The sequence below is a fragment of the Cervus canadensis genome, chromosome 9, assembly GCF_019320065.1.
Source record: "Cervus canadensis isolate Bull #8, Minnesota chromosome 9, ASM1932006v1, whole genome shotgun sequence".
Taxonomy (NCBI): Eukaryota; Metazoa; Chordata; class Mammalia; order Artiodactyla; family Cervidae; genus Cervus; species Cervus canadensis.
Genome location: NC_057394.1, coordinates 1,670,447 through 1,689,591, shown reverse-complemented (window position 1 = coordinate 1,689,591; position 19,145 = coordinate 1,670,447). Strand labels below are relative to the sequence as shown.

Sequence of the window (19,145 nt, the reverse complement as noted above, 5' to 3'; positions counted from 1 at the left end):
CCTTTCCCCTGTCATGCTATGGGCTTGAAGAAGACTTGGCTTCAGTCTGCAGAGGGAGAGGAAGTTGGTAAAGGTTACCCATCCCCATTTTATCTAGAGGATGTATTTCTTAACATACTGGAATTAACCCCTGGAATTTAATATTAATAATTAAGTAGTGTTGTATAGTCGAGTTCTTTTAGTTCTGCCGTGGTATTTACCTGTGGGTTTCTTTTTTTTCTTTTAATGATGACAGGTTCACGCAAAGAATCTGCTCCGCAAGTTTTGCTTCCAGAAGAAGAGAAAATTATAGTTGAAGAGACTAAAAGTAACGGTCAGACAGTGATAGAAGAAAAGTAAGCTGTGTTTCAGTGTTTTTAAGTGTCTGTGGCAGGGAGGGCTTCCTGGCTGAGGTCCACACCCCGTGTGTGGAATTGGGCCTTCCCGGAGCTAGGCCTGGGTGCGCGGGGCGGGTGGGCGCGGGCTCGGGGGGTGGCGGGCAGGGCGGGCAGTGGGCGTGGGGTGAAATGGGGTGCTCGCGATCCTCACTCAGGGTGCCCCCATCTCTGTCTAGGAGTCTCGTCGACACCGTGTATGCGCTAAAAGATGAAGTCCAGGAGTTACGACAGGTGAGTTGTCATCTGTCTGTAATCGTTTGAATGGGGCCGATGAGGAAACCACGGTGTTAGACCTGAAGCCAGCTGTCCACGAGCACCATGAGGCCAGAACAGGAGCCTCCTCTCGGGGTCTGGATCAGCAGCAGATCAGCAGTGGGTCTGTGAGTGTGAGAGACAGGAAGTGCGTCTATAAGGCGACTTGCCAAGCGTTCTCTCCACTACCCTGTCTGGGCGTCATCAGACATCTCAGATTCTCCCAGAACAATTGTGAAAACACCTGAAGTTGCTTCTGGTCAGACGTCTTGTTAGGTGCCAACAGGGACTGTTCTCTGTCACTCCGGTGTAGCATGTGGTCCTAGTTCTTGAGAAGACCCATCAAAAAGCCAGTTAGACTGGGCTGCCTCGCCGAGCAGACTTGTGAGCTGCATCCTTTGTGTCAGTGGCTTCCGTGTGTGAGACGCAGCTCGCGGCTGGCCTGGGCTGGACGGACAGCAGGGGACCGGCCACGCACCCACAGCTGCCCCTGGCCGGCCGCCTGCCGCTCTGCCCGTCCAGGGGCCGCGCTGGCATGGACCGCGGTGGGGGGTGACGGGGCCCCTGGCTGGCCGCCTGCCGCTCTGCCCGTCCAGGGGCCGCGCTGGCATGGACCGCGGTGGGGGGTGACGGGGCCCCTGACTCACTGCCGCTCTGCCCGTCCAGGGGCCGCGCTGGCATGGACCGTGGTGGGGGGTGACGGGGACCCTGACTCACTGCCGCTGTGCCCGTCCAAGGGGCCGCGCTGGCATCGACCGTGGTGGGGGGTGACGGGGCCCCTGACTCCCCGTCTCTGTGCCCCTTCTTAGCGCTGTGGAGACTGTCACAGGCGCGGGAGAGCAGGAGGGATGTGAGCCCTGGCCCGTTCCTTTCGGCCACTCTCACGCTGTGTTTTGTAGATTCTCTGGTTCACAGTCGTAAGTGGAGTGCCGGGCCTGCTCCGTCTGTGGGTTGTCCCGGCGCCAGGAGTCACCCTGCGTGTGAGACCCTCGGGGGTCCCGTCAGCCGCGCCCCTGGCCGCTGTGCAGGGCAGGCCCCTTCAGTGCGGCCCCGTCTCCTCCGGGAGGAGGCCCTTTTGGTGCCAACGGTGGTTAATCCCCTGCGGTCTGCTTCTCCCGCAGGACAACAAGAAGATGAAGAAGTCTCTGGAGGAGGAGCAGAGAGCCCGCAAAGACCTGGAGAAGCTGGTGAGGAAGGTGCTCAAGAACATGAACGACCCTGCTTGGGATGAGACGAACCTCTGAGGGGCGTCCTGGTGCTCCGTCAAGACCGCTTCCGAGACTGAGCCTGAGCCGGAGCCCCACGACCCCCGCCCCTGGCGCTCAGGCTGCCGGCGGGGCTGTGTGTGGAGACTGCAACTGGACGGCTGTGAGCTCCAGGCCGAGCCCAGACCGCATCCCCCCCGACACCCAGTACCTCGTTCCGCAGTAAGTGCGGTGATGGCGTCTGGGCTCGCGGGCTCCGAGTGAACACGTGTCAATGTTACGTGTACGTTCCCTGTAAATGCCCCGTTCTGGACGCACACGGCGGTGTTTCTATCTGGGCTGACTGCTGGGCTGCAGCCCCCCTTGCGCTCACCTCCCTGCTCCCGCGCCCTGGGGCGTGTGCTCACCGCTCGTGGGGACCAGAGGCTGCAGACCCACAGCTGTTTCTGGGGGTGCCTGCTCTGCCGCCGCGCTCCAGAAACACCTCCCGCGTGTCTGCCTGCGGCTCACCTGCTTAGACCTGCAGGGGCCCGTCTCCCCCGGCCCCCACCCCCCAGTCTCCTGGTCGAGCGGGGCCGCAGGCCACGTACAGCACTCGGGCTGAACCCGGGAGCCGCGTCTGCTGCCAGCGGGCCCCATGACGGGTGTGCGCACGCCCGCCTTGTGTGAGCACGTGCGTGGCGGAGGGTGCCTGGCTGGGGCTGGCCTGGGAACTCGACCAGGTGCACCGTCCCGTCCTCCCCGAAGGCGTGAGCTCCCTGAAGCCTGTAAATAAAGTGTGTTATTTATTGCACGTCACTGCAGCCCGTGAGGACGCGCTGCCGGGTGCAGGCGGGCTCTCTGCCTGAGGCTGCTCTGGCTCCAAAACCTGCCGTCCTGGCGGGCGCGGGCAGGCCTTCCGTGCTCGCTTGAGGGGGCAGTGTCCGCACGAATCAAGCAATAGAACACGCCTGAGACTCCCCAAGGAGTGGGGGTCAAGACCGGGTCCCCCACCCCACCCACCCCACGCCGAGTCCAGATGGCCAGGGCCCAGAGGAGGGGCCTGGGGTCCAGCCGGCTCACGGGACCTGCCCCTGCGCCCCGCTGTTCTGAAGAGGTCGTTTGTAAAGTGAGATGAACTCGTAGAGGACAAGCATCATGTCTTTAAAAGCCCAAACCCCAGCCCCTGAATCAGGGCCGTCTCGGAAATGCCCGAGTGGTATCAGACGCGACTGTGGCCTGCGCTCTGTCTGCATCGGCTGGACGCCCTTGAGCTGGAGCAGCTGGTCTGGGCGCCCGGTCCGCCCGCGGCCGTGCCCTCAGCCTCCCGAGCTCTGGGGGTGTCTGGGCCTTGATGACCGTGAGGACGCCTGACCTTGTGACGGGAACTGCCGGCTTCCTGTGCTCAGCGTTTTGTTTTCTTCGTCCCTGGTGGGGCTGGAAACGATGGCCTTGCAGTGTCTGGTGAGCCCTGTTTTCACAGTAGGCCCTTTGGTGATGCGTGAGACCTCGCAGTGGGAAACAATCCAATCCGTGCACTGAAGTTTGCTGTCTCGAGCAAATTCTAACTCAGGAACTCGTCATCGCCTGACTCTCCAGCACTTTGTGGCGGGCGGTCTTGCCGCCCACACCCCGACGGGGCGCCCGCAGAGCCTGCCTTAACTGTTGACTTGCGCATCGAGGGGGCACACATCCTGTCTTCTCACCGCCCCTCCTCCCCAGGGGTGGCCGTCGACATGCTTGCGTGACGCGTCCTTCCCGGGTCCCAGGGTTTTTACTAAGCTTTCTCGGGAGCAGAGACGATGCATCTGAGCGGTTCTTCCTACAGACCTGCCCTGTTGTCAGTGAACTGCCCCCGTGTCTCCGGGGGACTTTCGAGGGGCTCGGCCTCCCAGGGGACGTCAGGAAGGGGCCGTCTGCCTGCTGTAGTTGCCTCTGCCACACCTTCCACGGACGAGGAGACAGAGCGACGTCCTCGCCCGGGTGGGAGGGGGATGTACCGGAGTTATCCGTGGCCGGGAGGCATGCTCTGCGGCAGGTTGAACCATTGTCGGGGACTCCCCGCGGGCCCCCGTTCACAGCCGTGGGGGTCCTCCACGAACGCCCCCCCCGCACCCCGGTGTCCTGGTCTTGACTACTCACGCTCTGTTGTTGTAATTATTAAACTGACTATTTTTCTTATGTTATAAACATGTCACTTCATTGTCTGTGATTTTTTTTTTTTCTGCATGTGTGTACCTTTATCGTTTCTTTTGAATTTTTTTTTTAATCTTAAAATTCTGGTGTGAACTTTTGATGCTGGAAAATATCACATTTATCTTTAAAATCGAGTTTGGGAATATTTGAAGATAAGTTAGAAAACAAAGTCTGGGAGAAGGGCTTCCCAGGTGGCACTTGGGGTAAAGAACCCACCTGCCAACGCAGGAGACACAAGATGCAGGGTCCATCCCCGGGTCGGGAAGATCCCCTGGAGGAGGGCATGGCAACCCACTCCAGTGTTCTTGCCTGGAGAATCCCATAGACAGAGGAGCCTGGCGGGCTATGGTCTGTGGGGTCACAGATTCAGATATGACTGAAGTGATTTAGCACACATGAAAAATGAGAACAAGTCTGGGGGAAGGAAGTGGGAAGGAAAGGCTGCCGTCCGGGAGCCGAAGGCTCTCACCCCTGGAAGTCCAGGTAGACGCTGGGTGGGGCTTGATGGAGGGCAGACGCCTCTCCCTGGATCCTGTGGGCCCTTCAGCGTCGCGAGGCAGGAGCAGGTGGCCTCGCCCTTCCCTCCACTCCGTCCTGCTGGAGGAGGCAGGTGTTTAGAGAGCAGCCAGGCCAGGTTGGGGGACAGAGTTCCCAGGATGTCCGCCCTTCTCCCCCGGAGCTGCCGCCCCTAGAGGACAGAGCTGACGTCGCAGTCAGGGTCACGGCCCGGGGCTCCGCGTTGGAGGACGTGTTCCGTCAGACGCCCCGGGCGCCCCGGCGTCATCTCTGGGTCAGACCTCAGGGAGACACGTGGCCCCGGGGCTCCGTGTTGGAGGACGTGTTGGTCAGATGCCCCGGGCGCCCCGGCGTCACCTCTGGGTCAGACCTCAGGGAGACACGTGGCGGGACGTCTGCCCTTCGGGAGGCTTCCTCGAGTGCAGCTGGTGCCAACATGCCTCTGGCTCAGGGTGCAGTTTTTCTCTCTGGTCACGCCGTGCTGTGTGCTGGTGCCGAGTTCCCTGACCAGGGATCGAACCCCGCCCCTGCACTTTGGGCGCGTGGGGTCTTGGCCACTGGACCTCCAGGGACGACTGAGACGCCTTTCCTCACACACTGCTGGGTGCCGGTCCCCTGGGCTCCGTCGGGGCTGCAGTCACCCCATTTTAATTTCTCTCTCAGATGCAGTGTTTAACTCGATTTTACTTGTGAACAAACGTGACTGGCACGGAAGTGGAAGAGGGGTGAGGGTGGGACGCGCCTGCAGGAGTGGACGCTGGGGGTCCCTGCGGTCAGCTGTGTCCGACTGCTGTCCTGGGCTGGGAGGGTGGGGTGCACGGTGGGACCCAGGCCCCCCACCTCTAACCCACTGCCCTTGGGTTTGTCTTCTCCCGTAAGAGCCGGGTTAGAGCCTGCCTGGTTACTGTTCAGCAAAATGGGTGACGCAGCACTGGTTTCCCGAGGCCGCTGTAGCAGGGGCGGTGAACTGGGTGGGTTGTGACGGCAGAGCCTCATCTCAGGGTCCTGAGGCCTGAAGTCTGGAGCCCACGTGTCGGCGGCCTGTCCCTCTGGAGGCCCTGGCGGGGGTCCCCTTCCGGCCCCCGTGGTGGCACGATCCAGGGTCTCGGGCTCAGCCTCTGTTGGCACGTGTCCATCTGTCCGCCCTGTGCCCTCCACCCTGTGGTTGTGTTGCCTCTCCTTGGAGGGACACCTGTCACATTGGGTTAGATCTCAAACTGATGGCGTCTGCAAAGGCCCAACTTCAGTCAGGATCACGTGCACGGGTACTCGGGTTCAGGACTGGAACGGCCTTTCCGGGAAATACCGTTCCACCTGTCCCGGGGGGATGTGGACTCAGCTCCAGCGCTGGCCCGTCCCCCCGCTGGCCTGGGGCACCTGCCCTCGCAGAGGCCACCTGTGTGTGGCTCTAGGTTCCCAGCTAACCACCCTCCCCTCCCTGGCACTGACCAGGGAGGGGGTCATGGGAAGGTCTTGGAGGAGCATCTTCTGTTTGAGAAAAGCCAGGGAGACTCCCACAATTCCCATGGGAAGGCCTCTCGGTCCAGGACAGACTGGGTCTTCTCCTCGGCTAAAATCACGTCACAAGGGAAAGGGCTTGGCCAATAACAGGAGATGCCGGCCCAGGCCCCCGTGAGCTCCCCATGGTCCCCTGCAGGCCGGGCCTGGCTGGTCAGGAAAGGGGGCAATAGACCCTGGGGTCCCCGGGCAGAGGGGGAGATGGTCCGTCTGCTCCTTTTGGGTCCTGCCAGCACTGCGGTGACCCGGCGCCCCGCCCCACCCGCCTCAGCCGACACTTGGGCCCTGCCCGGGGAGTCTGTCCCAAGCGCCCTCACCGCCCCGGCTTCCCTGCGCTGACCCAGCCCCTGCACGGCAGCACGTGACCTTTCCCACTGCTCCCCGGGAAGCTGGTCCATCGATGAACTTGAACCCGCTGCACGGTGGTGTGAAGTCAGTTCCCAGGAGGGGGCCTGGCTGCCGACACTCCTGGCGGCAACATGAACTGGAGCGGCTGCTCTGGGGACAGTCTGGCCGCTCCTCGGAAGCTGAGCCAGGAGCCACTGCCTGACCCAGGGAGGCCGCGGCCAGGCTGTGTCCGAGGGAGGTGGGAACCCACGTGTACGCGAAACCTGTACGTGGACGTCCACAGCGGCGTTACACATAACGGCTGAAGAAGTGGGACAGCCCAGACGTCCATCAGCGGACAGACGGATCAGCAGACGTCTGCCACGTGGGCAGCTGTCCTGGAGCCGTGAGGGGGGGCGGTCTGGCACCCCCGCCCCCTGGATGCATCCTGAACGCGGCAGGTGGGAGACACCAGACCCAAGCCCACGTGTTGTGAGATTCCATGGACAGGACGTGTCCAGAAGCGAATTCAGGCTTGGGGTGGATTAGAGATCCCTCTGAGGGGTGGGGGTGTCTGCTCACAGTGCTGGGGGTCTCCCTGGGCTGATGGCATGCTGTGGACCCTGGATCATACAGTCCAGATGGCTGAGCTACACACAGTGGACGGCAGCGCAGCCCTGGGCGCCGCTGGACAGAGGGGACTGCCTGGCCCCAGGTACTGCCGGACACCCCGCCTGACCCTCTGAGCCCCTGGACGTGGGCTCATTACTGGGCACCCAGCACGGGCCAGTCATGTGCCTGTGTGTATCATCACCTTGCTTTCAGGTGAGGAAACTGGGGTGAGAGAGGCTGGGTCATGTGGTCGGGGCGGGGGGTGGGGGGCGGGAAGCAAAGCCGCTTCTCAGGGGAGGGGCGGCCCGCGAGCTTGGTGCTCCGCCAGGCGCTGGTCAAGGCGGCTCCGCCCCAGAGGCCCTAAGCCGGCCCCAGCCGACCGTCTGTGTGCTCCCCTCCCCGGGGCTCCCTGCTCCTTGTCACAACCGGCCCTGACCTCCAGTGACCCCAGCTTCCTTGGACTTGGCACCTGCTCCCCGCGGGCCATGGCTCCCAGCATGAGCCCCTGTCCACCCTCGGCCTGCCTTCCTGCTCCCTCCTGTCCTCACCTGCTGGGCCAGAGTGACTCTGTCCCCTCCGTCCCCTCCTCCCCTGGACACTGACACCCCCTCCCACACCCCCTGTCCCCACACACCGAGGCCGCTCCATCCAGGGCTGCCTGCAGCCTCGCGGGGACTGCAGCCCCGGCGGGAGGGCACCTGTGCTGGCCTGTCCACTCGGAGCCCAGGGCCCGCCCCTCCAGCCTGGTTTCCCCTCCCGCCAGGTCCAGTCAGGCTGCCAGTCACCAACAGTAATTAAAACAACAGGAAACACGTTCGGTCACAGCCCTCCTTTAATTTTCTCTCCGGTGATCGTGTTATCCCAGGCTGACTCTTGCCTGCTGACCGTCCTTCAGGACGACGCTGTGAAGAGAGCGCTCACTCTCTGCCCTGCACAGACCCTGTTCTGTCGCCTGACTTCCCGTAGTGTGAAGGCTGAAGCCCCCGCGGTGACCTGCTCGCCGGCTCCCGCTTGGTCTCCCGCCTCTCCTTGCCTGCCGTCCTTGGACTGCAAGGAGATCCAACCAGTCCATCCTAAAGGAGATCAGTCCTGGGTGTTCATTGGAAGGGCTGATGCCGAAGCTGAAACTCCAATACTTTGGCCACCTGATATGAGGAGCCAACTCATTGGAAAACACCCTGATGCTGGGAAAGATTGAGGGCAGGAGAAGAGGATGACAGAGGATGGGATGGTTGGGTGGCATCACCAACTCAACGGACACGAGTTTGAGTAAACTCCGAGAGTTGGTGATGGGCAGGGAGGCCTGGCGTGCTGCAGTCCCTAGGGTCGCAAAGAGCCGGACACGACTGAGCGGCTGAACTGAACTGAACTGCGTGCCGTCCACAGGCAAGCCGGGTCCTCCAGGGCTCTCAGCTTCACCAGGCCTGGCTCACCCCAGAGCCTCGGGGCCTCAGCCTTGCGGGACCCAGTTCTGCAGAGACTGGCTGGGCAGCGGGGTGGGCGTCGTGCAGGCAGGGGCTGGGGGCGGGGTCCGCAGGCTGCTTCCGGCCTGCAGGCCTCTGTGTGACGTCACGGGGCCTGTGTGACGTCACAGCCGGCGGGCGGGCCTGCCCTGGCCGGGAGCCGTGGCTGGTGGGGAGCTGGCCGGTCCCTCGCTTGGTCCGAGCGCTGTTGTGCACGTGAGGCGCGTGGCCGCGGCTCGGCCAGGACATGCCTGCCAGGTGGGGCCGGGCTCCCGCCGGCCGCCCCCGTACCCGCGCTGGCCGCGCCGGGGGCCCCGCACTGACCCGCTCTCTCCCCAGGTCCCCGTGACCCCGCGGTCCTCCTTCAGCTGCTACGATGAGATATGCGCCTGAGTTCAAGAAGTCCCCCTCGCACCTCCTGAAGAAGTTCGCAGGTGACTGGCCAGGCTGCAGGGGCGGCGGGCGTCCCCGACGACGGGGGACATGCGGTCGGCGAGGGGCCCTGAGGGCCAGGCCTTTGCAACCTTGCCCGCGCCTCCCCGCTCTCTCTCCATCGAGTGACCCGTCCAGGGGCCCCTCGGAGGACTCGCCCCAGCGTGTCCAGGGACCCGGGAACTCGGACTCAGCGCCGGGAGGGCGGGGTGCTCCTGAGCCGGAGGGCGGGGCTGCGGGTCTAGGTGGGGCCAGAGAGGCTCCCAAGGCAGGAAGGCCGCAGCGCCGGTGGGCCCGGGGCCCCATCCCCGAGCCCTCGCTTCACCGCCGTGGAGACTGGGCATAAAGGAGACCCCTAAGATGGCTTACAGGTGGTTTCCCAGGGATGTCCCGAGGGGCCTTCTCCCCGCAGGAGGCTCTCTGCCTGGGACCCGGGTACCCTGATACCCTCCTGAACCTAGGCTGTCCGGGGATCCTGTCCCCCCATCTGTCTGGGGAGCCGGCCCCCCAACCCGGGTCTGTCTGGGTAGGCAGACCCTTGCCCTCCCCCCGCCCCCCATCTGTCTGGGGAACCTGACCCGCACCTTCTGTCTGGGGAGCCTGCCCCCACCCCAGATCTTTCTGGGGAGCCTGCCCTCCCCTGTCTGTCTGGGGAGCCTGCCCCCCAGAGTCTTTCTGGGGAGCCCTGGCGCAGGCCTGCAAGACGTGAGCGGCTCTTACATCCGAGGCACACGTCGTGTTCTGGACTCATTCTAAGCCTGGGTTTCACCTCTGGGAACCAGGATGCAGGCCTCCCGACTGCAGGAGCCAGACAGGCAGAGGGCGGGGAGGGGACCAGTGGGGCCGCTGTGGCCCCTGAGGGCCCCGCCCACCCATGCAGCCCACAGACCCGGGCCCTGAGCTGTCCTCCATGGACGTCTGAATTCTGAAATGACCCATGGCATCATCGTTTTCACGCACCCTTTGCTTAAACGTGCCTTGGTAACACTTCCTGCCCCAGCTCCCGGGCGCCCACGGTGTCAGGCTTCCATTTCCGGGTCTCTCTGTGGAGCAAGGAGCCTGGCGAGCTCTTGCCGAGATGCGTTAGTTGCTTGGTCACCGGAGGACCCTGCGTTATCCTGTGTAATTAACTTGACACTAATTCGTTCAGAAATCGCATCTTTCCAGTGGGACTCTCGGAGTGAGGCCTGTGTGACGCACTGCGCGTCCCTGCCCCACAGTCCTCTGAGTTGGCAGGGCCGCGGCCGCGGGGTGACGCCCTCCGTGTGTCTGCCTTGCAGTGTGCGACATCCCTCTGTACGACATATGTGACTACAACGTCAGCCGGGATCGCTGCAAGGAGCTCGGCTGCTGCTTCTATAAAGGCATCTGCTACGAGAAGGCCCTGCCCAGTGAGTACGCGGCCGGGCGGCAGGGCCGGCAGAGCCCGGTGGGCCTGGGATGGCTCCCCTCACCCGGGTCCCCCTTGTTGGATGGGCCTCCTTCCACGTCCTCTGCCACGTCGCCCTGCTCGGGGTGGCCCGGAAAAGAGGCCTTGGAGGGGCTGGCTGTGGGCCTTCTGCTGCCGGGGGACGTTCACTGCCCAGCGGGCCTGCACACTATTGGAGACGCTTTGATCTCCGTCCATCCCAGGGGCGTAGAAGGCTGAGCTGGCGCTGCCAGGTCCGCAGAAAGAGCCGGCTCGGGCTGGAGCCCTTGCACCGTGCGCAAGGATGCCCCAACCCTGCAGGGGCCGCCGTCAGGGGTCGGAATAGGATGTCAACCTGGCACTGAGTTCTGCTTCCCATCCTGAGCCTGGGGACGAACCTGGGGTCGGGGTAGGACTGGCAGGGACACCAGGAGGGCGGGGGCTCGAGCCGCGGAGTGGCCACACCCCCAGGTCAGGCAGCACAGGGGCACCCAGGGAAGCAGAACTCGGGGGCGGCCTGAAGCGGAGTGGGGGGTGGGGAGGAGGAGGTGAGCCACAACGCCTGGCCCACAAGGGCCGCTCCGACAGTGCTTCCTGGATTTCCTGCCTCTGGGCTCATCTGGATTAGTGTCTCCAACCCCTCAAGCTCCACTTGGTCGTAGATGCATTTTCCTGGCCCGTATGCCTTCCTTTTGCAAACTGGCGAGAGGGCTTGAGGATGTTGGGGAGGGGCGCATGGTCTCGGGAACGGGCAGTCTGCAGGAGGCCTCACCGGACGCAGGAAAGAGCCCCTGGCGCTGGCCGCGGACACTCAACAGCTGGGATGCTTTGGGAAATGTGTCCCGGGCCCCCGTCCCTGCCCCCACCCCACCCTCACCCCTCAGGGGGCATGCTGCGTGCTGTGGCCCTCCAAGTCTCCTCTGTGGCCCCAGGGGTCTCAGCCCCCCACCCCCAAGACCTGCCTTCTTGTTCCTGGAGCTGGGAAGTCAGACACACTGCCCTGGGGGGCAGCCGATCCCACTCAAAACGTCACTCCAGTGCCTTCAAGAAAGTGATGTTCTGGGCAAAACAGTTCAAGAAGCTAAAGCATCAGCGAGATCTGGGTTCAGCCAAACGGGGAGCAGTGCCTTCCCGTGGGGTGAAGATTTGGTATTTAGGGGAAAAGAGGAGTCAGTTTGGTTCAAAAAGAGGCAGAAAAGAGGCTGTACATTTAGGACACTCCATTGGAAAAGACCCTGATGCTGGGAAAGATTGGAGGAGGGAGGAGAAGGGGCGACAGAGGCTGAGACAGTTGGACGGCATCACCGACGCGGTGGACATGAGTGAGCTAGAGCAAGCTCCGGGAGTTGGTGATGGACAGGGAGGCCTGGCGTGCTGCAGTCCACGGGGCCGACGGAGTTGGACACGGCTGGGCGGCTGAACTGCAGCAGTGGCGTCCCCCAGATCTCTGAGGTTGATGTTTCCTGACTCTTTCTCTCTGACACTCGGACGGCATGCTCTCGGTGGCCTTGGCTTTGGCTTTGCTGATTCTTTTCTTCTGTGGCTCAAATCGACCAGTTTGCTCCTCTGGTGAGGCTTTCATTTCCAGGATTATACTTTCAACTTCAGAATTTCTATTTGGTTCCTTTTTTAATTAAATAATTTCTATCTTTTTATGGGTGAGATATCGTTCTCATGCTCTGTTCTTCAGATATGGCTTCCTTTAGTTCTCTGAACCTGTTTACAATGAAGTCTCTGCCCAGTCAGTCTAATATCTGGACTTCCTGAGGGACCATTTCTATTGATGGCCTTTCACATATCATGTACATGGCCATATTTTCTTGTCTCTTTGCGTGTGTCATATCTTTTTGTTGTTGTTGAAAACCAGACATTTAAATTATGCAATGTGGCAACCCTGAAAACCAGGCTCTCCTGCCTGCTAAACCTCTCGTCGTGGCGGGGTCATTGTCTAACGATGACTTTTCTGAGTGATTCTGTAGTGTCTCTTCTTCGCAGTGTGTGCTCACTGAAGGCTCTGCTTGGTCAGCCTGGCGGTCAGCTAGTGTCTGGACAGACACCTCCACAGACGCCCGGAAATAATCATCTCCCGGTCTCTGCCAAGGGCCCTGTGTGTGGGCTGGGACCCAGCGTCAGCCAGGTGTCCCCAGCTCTGCCTTAGTCTCCACTTCCTGCTTCCACAGAACCTGAAGGTCAGCCAGCAGGGTGAGCCTGGGACCGCCTCTGCCCTCCTAGGGATGCTCCGTGCCTTCCACGGGCTGTGTCACCGTCTCCACGTCTCCCTGGCGACGGTCACTCCCCAGGCTTTCTGCCTTCCTGGGCTGTGTCACCGTCTCCACGTCTCCCTGGCGACGGTCACTCCCCAGGCTTTCTGCCTTCCACGGGCTGTGTCACGGCTCTCCACGTCTCCCTGGCGACGGTCACTCCCCAGGGTTTCCCGAGAAGCTCTCTGATCAGCCTGTTGTTTGCCCCGAGCTGCTCTCGGCCCCTTCAGCCATTGTGATTTCAACAATTGCCTCTGTTTCCAGCTGACTGTAATTTGCTGCTTGTTGCATTTTTTCATCCTTTTGTTTTCATTTTGCAGTTTTAATGGTTGGACACATGTCACTATTTAGAGAGCAGCCAGTCTAGTTCACTTCATTTCCATCATGGAGTTTTTCTTCCTAGAAGACTTTGGTGTCCTAAGCACACATGCAGCTTAGTTTTTCTGAGACGTTTACTGTGGGAAGCTCCTAAAAGCAGGAAACTTTAACATCCAAAGGGTAGTGGGTTTGCTCTTCAATCTTCCACATATAAAGATGCAAAGGACGTTAAATTCCCAGGTAAAGTCACAGGACAGGTTACTGCCGTTGTTTTTCAGCCACTCAGTCCTGTCTGACTCTCTGCGACCCCATGGACTGAAGCACACCAGGCTTCCGTGTCCTTCACCAACTCCCAGAGCTTGCTCAAACTCATGTCTGTTGAGTTGGTGATGCCATCCAACCATCTCAATCTCTGCTGTCCCCTTCTCCTCCCGCCTTCAGTCTTTCCCAGCATCAGTCAGGTCGTAGTTTTGGCCATTAATTATCCCTGTTTGCTCACATCCTAATGAAATGGAGCCCAAAGAGCATAAAGCAGTGACATGGACCATTCAAGGGTGAGTGCAGCCACTGAGAGAACAGAAACTCAAGCTGATGCTTTTTCTTCTTTCGTCTGTTCCGTCCCTGAGCATCTTCTCCTCAGAGTTTCATGGTGGGAGCTGGCCATTTGTAACTGTTTGTGTTTCAGACATCATGTGAATTAGTACCATCACTTTATGCCTATCGCTTATTTGAAAAATAAGCCTTATTCTTTTTAGCACCTAAATTATTAGTGTCCCTAAGGAACCTAGAAAAGAACAGAAACCCAGGAATTTTCTGTCCTTGAAGAGGGCTCATTGTTCCACAAGTGGGCATGTCATTTTTTGCCTGGAGGCGAGGATTGAGCCTTTTTCCATCCTTTCAGTTATAACACACGAGTCGTGTGGGCTGGGTCTTTTCTTCCGACTCCTCTCGCGTTTGTGAGCGTGGCCCGTCTGTGGGCAGAGTCTGGGCAGTGAGCCCTGCACTGGGCTCTCACTGCGCCCTCGGCATTTTTCGTTTCTTTGACATTTTCTCTTTCAAGACGGTGCACAAACCTTTGTGCTGTAAGTTGTAGTGTTCCGTGACAGCATATTATGAGTTCTTTGTGCTCATAATTCCATGTTATGAAAACCTTTCACCAACTTCTTAAATTGGCTGGTTTGAAGTGCACTTTGTGTTATGGCATAATCTGTATTATTAAGAACATGAACTTGGGGAATTAGCATTAGATCTTTGAGAAGAAATGGGAATTCAGAGAGAATGACTTGCTTTCAGTCTTCAGTCTTGAGTTTAGGGTACACTATTTAACCTGTCATTTTTTTCCCCTAAGTGTTTGACTTCAGTTTCTTTGTGGGACTTGCTGAGACAATTTCAAAACTTTTGTTCAACTATCTGGGGGAGGCTTTGCCAAGATATTCTTTCAATTGCTGCTGTTTCTGAGTGATCAATCATAATATGTGTTATATGATAAATTGTACATATTGCTTGCCGCTAATAGATGCTGGCTAGAGATTGTGCGGAGAGAATCACTGAGATTCAGTCTCTGCCTTCAGGAGCTCGACCTCAAGAAAGAAAAGTACTTGCACATGTCAAGATATAGAAGATATAACCGACAATTGAAAACTAAATCACTGTCTAAATCTGTGTGTCTCTCTAACAGGGATCCACTTACATTTAGATTCTGAATTTCTTTCATAAACCAGGGCACAAATAGATTCTGAATTTCTTTCACGAGATGGGACGCAAATCACAGTAAGGAGTAGCCGCTGCTTGGAATGCAGGGATGTGTGGGCTGCCTGCTCCTAGCTGGGTGACGGTGGCTCAGTCGCTAGGTCGTGTCCGACTCTTTTGTGACCCCGCGGACTGCAGCCCACCAGGCTCCTCTGTCCCCGGGATTCTCCAGGCAAGAACACCGGAGTGTGTGTTGCCATTTCCTTCTCCAGGGGATCTTTCTGACCCAGGGGTTGAACCTGGGTCTCCTGCACGGCAGGAGGATTCTTTACCGTCTGAGCCACCGGGGGCTTCCTCTTGTCACTGACCCAATTCACTCAGACTTGGTTTCCATTCCATTCGCTCAACACTGTTTAAAGCGCATTGATGCACCGAGGTCTAGGAGCTGCCCTGTATTAGTTATCTATCACCAGGTGGTACATTTCCCAAGCCTACTGGCTTTATCAGCAACTCAGAGGCTCGGCTGGGTGGCTTGGGCTCAGGTGGCTCAGGAGCCCGCAGTCAAGACTGCGGGAGGCGGTGGTCGTCTGCGGCCAGCCCAGGGCTGGACGGGCTGCTCCGAGGCTCCCACTTCGCTGCGGGTCAGCCCTGCGTGCGCATAGACGTCTGCTTCATGTCACAGGCCGGCTCGCAGCTGTGAGACGCTCTTCCCCGGGGCCGGCGGCTGGAGCGCGAGCAGGGCCACAGCCGCGGTGACCCTGACCTTGGAGGTCGCGTCCCCCTGCAGTGCCCGGTTCAGAGGTCACTGCGGGAGCGTCCACACCGCTGCGTTCATACCAGGGGGTGAGAAACACTGGAGCAGGTTATCACAGTCCTGGAGGCGAGGAGGTGAGCCCAGGTGAACGCCTTTCCACGGCCAAGGCGTCGGGGACAGAAAGAAGCCAGCTGCCAGGATGCACCTCCAGCAAGAAGCTCCCAGCCAGTCATGGTCATGGGGCTGCGGCTGCCCCCGAGCACCGCATCCGCCCCCCGCCTGTGAACGCGCTTGTGAGAGCCGGCCGGATGCTCAGCCCCTGCTTGCCGAGCTGCGTGGCGTCACTCCCTTCCGTTTCCTGACTCGAGCCCCACATCCGGGACCCCATGGCCCCAGGGACCCACCAGTGAGGACGCCTGATGATGCTGCCCCTGGGTCGGGGCAGACGGCTCAGAGGGAGGAGGAAGCAAGGGGACTGAAGAGGTCATGTCACAAGTCGGGTCGGCGTTCGCCAGCTGGCCCGCTCCCTCACTTTGAGAAAGCGGGAAAGACAGTCGGCACGGAGGCCCGCGGAGCTCGCGGATGGGCCAGCCGGGGGTCAGGGCTCGAGCGCCTCGTGTGGGGCACCATGCAGCCTGCCGGCCCGCCTCGCTGCTTTACATCCTGGCCTGAGCCTCACGAGGAGAGCGGGGGGACAGAACTGGGGGCTGGTCCGAGTGCCTTCACGGAGCGGTGCCCACGCAGAGCTCCTGGGCCCAGGGGACGCGGGTCCTGCCCTTCAGTCGCCCGAGTCCCGAGCCGGCTGGCAGACAGAGGCCCAGCGTCAGTTCGTAGGGAAGGCTGGCCCCCGGCCCTGCGTGTGAGCCTGGGCACCACGAGGTACCCTGAGGTGGAGGACCCCCCCCGGAAGGCCTGGGGGTCGCCCAGCTGCCCCCTGTCTCTCGTTCCCAGGAGTGGGGAAGGGCTGAGAATTCACACCCGTGAGGGGTGCTCCTGCACCGGGACACTCGGGGGCCGTGGCTGCCCTGAGTCACCTTGAGAGGCGCTGGGCCTTCTTTTGGGGGCTCGTCCAGAGAAGGTGGGACCTGCCGGGCGCAGCGGCCGCCCCTTGCGGATATGGGAGCACTTGGTTCACGAAAGTTGCAGTCAGACCTGTGGAATTTATCACCTGAAAAACGCCTCCTAATGTCTTGGGACAACTGACCTGTGTATTGAGGGACCATTTCCAGGGAGGCCAGGGCAGGGGGCGGCCCAGGTCCCAGGAGGCTGGGTGCTGCTGACTCTGGGACAGATGGACAGAGTGTCTGGACAGATGGACGGCCCTCCCCATCACTGTCCTCAGGGGACGGTCCTTGGGGGGGCCCCCCGCTCGGGTCCATGGCCGCGTTTCTGGGGGAGGAAGGTGCAGAGGCCAGAGCCCGGGGCTGAGCCAGGCGGGGGGTGTGGAGGGCAGGCAGGCGGGAGCTGTGGCCACCGCGGGGAGGCAGGTGGCTCTGAGGAAACGCTGGCCCGCAGTGACGCCCAGGAACTTTTCCAGCTTACGTGCAGGTGTTCTCTGCTCTGATCGTGATCATCGCCGGAGCCTTTGTCATCACCATCATTTACAGGTCAGCGCTTTCCCTCCCTGAACCTCACTGTGGGCCCGAGGGGACGGGAGCAGGGTGCCGTGGGCGGGCGGACCCCGCCTCGCTGCAGTGTGGGCGACGAGGAGGGCCGTCTGCGGGCACGAGCCGGTCAGGGTGCGCGCGTTCCTGCCCAGCACCCTCGGGGCCGACACCACCCTGGCTCCTGGCGTCTCAGCCTCACGGCCAGCGGGTGCCGGTCTGCAGGCCGCCGGGCCCCACCCAGTGGCTCATCCCTCGGCCTGCAGCGGTCGTGTGCTCAGGCCCGAATCTGGGTGAGTGTTAGTGGTCAGGACACGGCCGCCAGGCCCTGCAGCTGCCCGCGGTCCACAGGCAGCGCCGGGCTGCAGCCTGCACTCGGGGCCCCGGCCCCTGTCCTGTGAACGGAAGCCGGTGAGGCTGCTTGAACCACTCTGTCCAACGGCGAGGAAAAAGCCTGTTCCTCCTCCGAGTGGAGCCGGTTGGCACCTCTGTGGCCCTGCCTGGCCGTGACCGTGGGCCACGCACACGCGGCCCGCTCCCTGGTGTTTGTGGGAGCCTGGGCGCCATGCGCCCGGTGAGTCTGGAGCTCCTGTGAAAACAAAGCTGAGATGACAGAGCGTTTCTCCTTCAAACCCGCCGGCAGGGTTGTGAACACTGTGATGCTGCGGGTGCATCCCGGTGGAAGGCCGGGCGGCCCCTGGGGGTCCCCATCCTTCTCTCTCTGCCCATCAGAGTCATCCAGGAGAGCAGGAGAGGAAAGGAAGCCCCCACGGAGGCGCCTCTTTCAGCCAAGTCCAGCGTCCAGGTGGAGACGCAGCCGCCCAGCAGCGTGGGGGCTGGCTCGCAGGCCCCGAGCATGGAGGCCCCGCAGTCCCAGGAGAGCGGCGGGGAGGACGGTAAGGCGGCGGGCCGGCCGGCTTCATTGCTGCCGAGAGCGGCTCTGCTGGAGACCCTCGGCCTCCACCCCGGCCCCCACGTGCGGCACTGGCCTGCTAGTCAAGTGGGCTCTGCCCATGGCACATTGGCACGGCTTCTGTCCACAGCGTTCCTCCCTTTCCTGCCCCCACCCGTGCCCCCAGCTCCAGGTCTGGGCAGGTGGGGGGTGGGGGGTGCAGGGCGGTGGGCTGAGCTCCCTCGGCCGGCGGGCTCCGGGCGTCGCCGCCTCCTGCAGCGCCTGCTGTCCGGGATGCGTCCCGCCCACGCTGGTTCCCAGGAAGCCTCTTGGCCTCGCAGGCGGGTGGCTTTGGCCGGAGCCCCCGGCAGGTTCAAGGAGGCATGACCACGGTGACCAGCTGTCCTGGGCCGTGGGTGGTGGGAGCCAGCGTCAGGCTCTCACCATCCCAAGGGGCAGTGAGCGGCCTGCCTGGCTGTCCTCTGGGACCTGGACACGGCCCCAGGGGGCCTGCAGGCCTGGCGCCCGCCTCCTGCGGGGGTGCTACCTGGGGGGCTGCAGAGTCTTCGGCCCCAGGACTCAGCGGACAGACCCCGGTGCAGGGGGGTGGGCAGAGACCCAGCCGCCAAACGCGTTTCTGAGTGAATCGCGTCCCTGCAGCTGCATCCACAGGCCCTGGAGGGTCTCCCCCTGGGGTGGCCGAGAGTCCCACTCAAAACCCACTTCTCTCTGTTTTATCTTAAATCCAGCGAGTCCGTTAGTGACAGAGGAGGAGGAAACAGAGGACTGAGGCGCGGGGCAGAGGCTGGGTGACGACGGGAGGAAAAGTCTGACCGTGGTGGGGCGGCCGGGGAGCGGCCGTCAAAATATTTTGTGGAGTGACCACCCGGTGAGAGGAAATAAAGGTATTTTGAAATGCTTGTGCTCCGTGTTGGGTCCCCAAAGCTTGTTTTCCTGCCTCAGGAGGGAGCAGCCCCCAAGCTGAGACCGGGCCCCAGGAGCTTGCATTCTCGACGCTCGGCTTGTTCCGACCCGGACCAGGCAGCCCCCGGTGTGGCTCACCCCACCCAGGGTGGGCTGCAGGCTTGGTACGGGGGTCACTCAGACCGCGGGGAGGTCAGGCCCAGCCCATTTTACGTGTCAGCTTGAGGGGCCGCTGGGTGTCGGGAGGCGGTCATATGTTATTCTGGATGTTTCTGGACGAGGTTGCTGGGTGGGGGGGTGGACTGAGGGGACCACAGTCCCTCCCTAGTGAGGGCGAGGGTGAAAGTGTCTCTCAGTTGTGTCCGACTCTTTGCATCCCGCGGACTGCTCCTCTGTCCGTGGGATTCTCCCGGCCTGC

General features: G+C 61.3%; 2 protein-coding genes across 11 annotated transcripts in view; both read left to right on the top strand.

Annotated features, from left to right (window-relative positions):
* ARHGEF7 (Rho guanine nucleotide exchange factor 7) overlaps nucleotides 1-4,005 on the top strand; it is a 102,890-nt gene extending 98,885 nt beyond the window's left edge. For all 10 annotated transcript variants that reach the window (XM_043478183.1, XM_043478182.1, XM_043478193.1 and 7 more), the window contains 3 exons: nucleotides 236-335; nucleotides 554-608; nucleotides 1,751-4,005. In XM_043478183.1, coding sequence (XP_043334118.1) covers nucleotides 236-335; nucleotides 554-608; nucleotides 1,751-1,873 — 278 coding nt within the window. In that variant the 3' untranslated portion in view covers nucleotides 1,874-4,005. The remainder of the gene's footprint in view (nucleotides 1-235; nucleotides 336-553; nucleotides 609-1,750) is intronic.
* A 4,557-nt stretch (nucleotides 4,006-8,562) lies between these two features.
* Nucleotides 8,563-18,723, top strand: TEX29 (testis expressed 29). The gene is made up of 6 exons (XM_043478065.1): nucleotides 8,563-8,703; nucleotides 8,785-8,879; nucleotides 10,158-10,268; nucleotides 16,845-16,914; nucleotides 17,644-17,807; nucleotides 18,553-18,723. Exons 2-6 carry the CDS (start codon nucleotides 8,822-8,824, stop codon nucleotides 18,591-18,593), a joined length of 444 nt encoding a protein of 147 aa, XP_043334000.1. The 5' UTR covers nucleotides 8,563-8,703; nucleotides 8,785-8,821; the 3' UTR covers nucleotides 18,594-18,723.
* The last annotated feature ends 422 nt before the right edge of the window (nucleotides 18,724-19,145 follow it).

Bases quoted from the DNA above. Each gene is read 5' to 3' on its own strand.
- TEX29 (XM_043478065.1), top strand. From the start codon at position 8,822: ATGAGATATGCGCCTGAGTTCAAGAAGTCCCCCTCGCACCTCCTGAAG. The intron at 8,880-10,157 runs GTGACTGGCCAG...TCTGCCTTGCAG, and splicing joins CCTCCTGAAGAAGTTCGCAG to TGTGCGACATCCCTCTGTAC. The intron at 17,808-18,552 runs GTAAGGCGGCGG...TCTTAAATCCAG, and splicing joins GGAGAGCGGCGGGGAGGACG to CGAGTCCGTTAGTGACAGAG.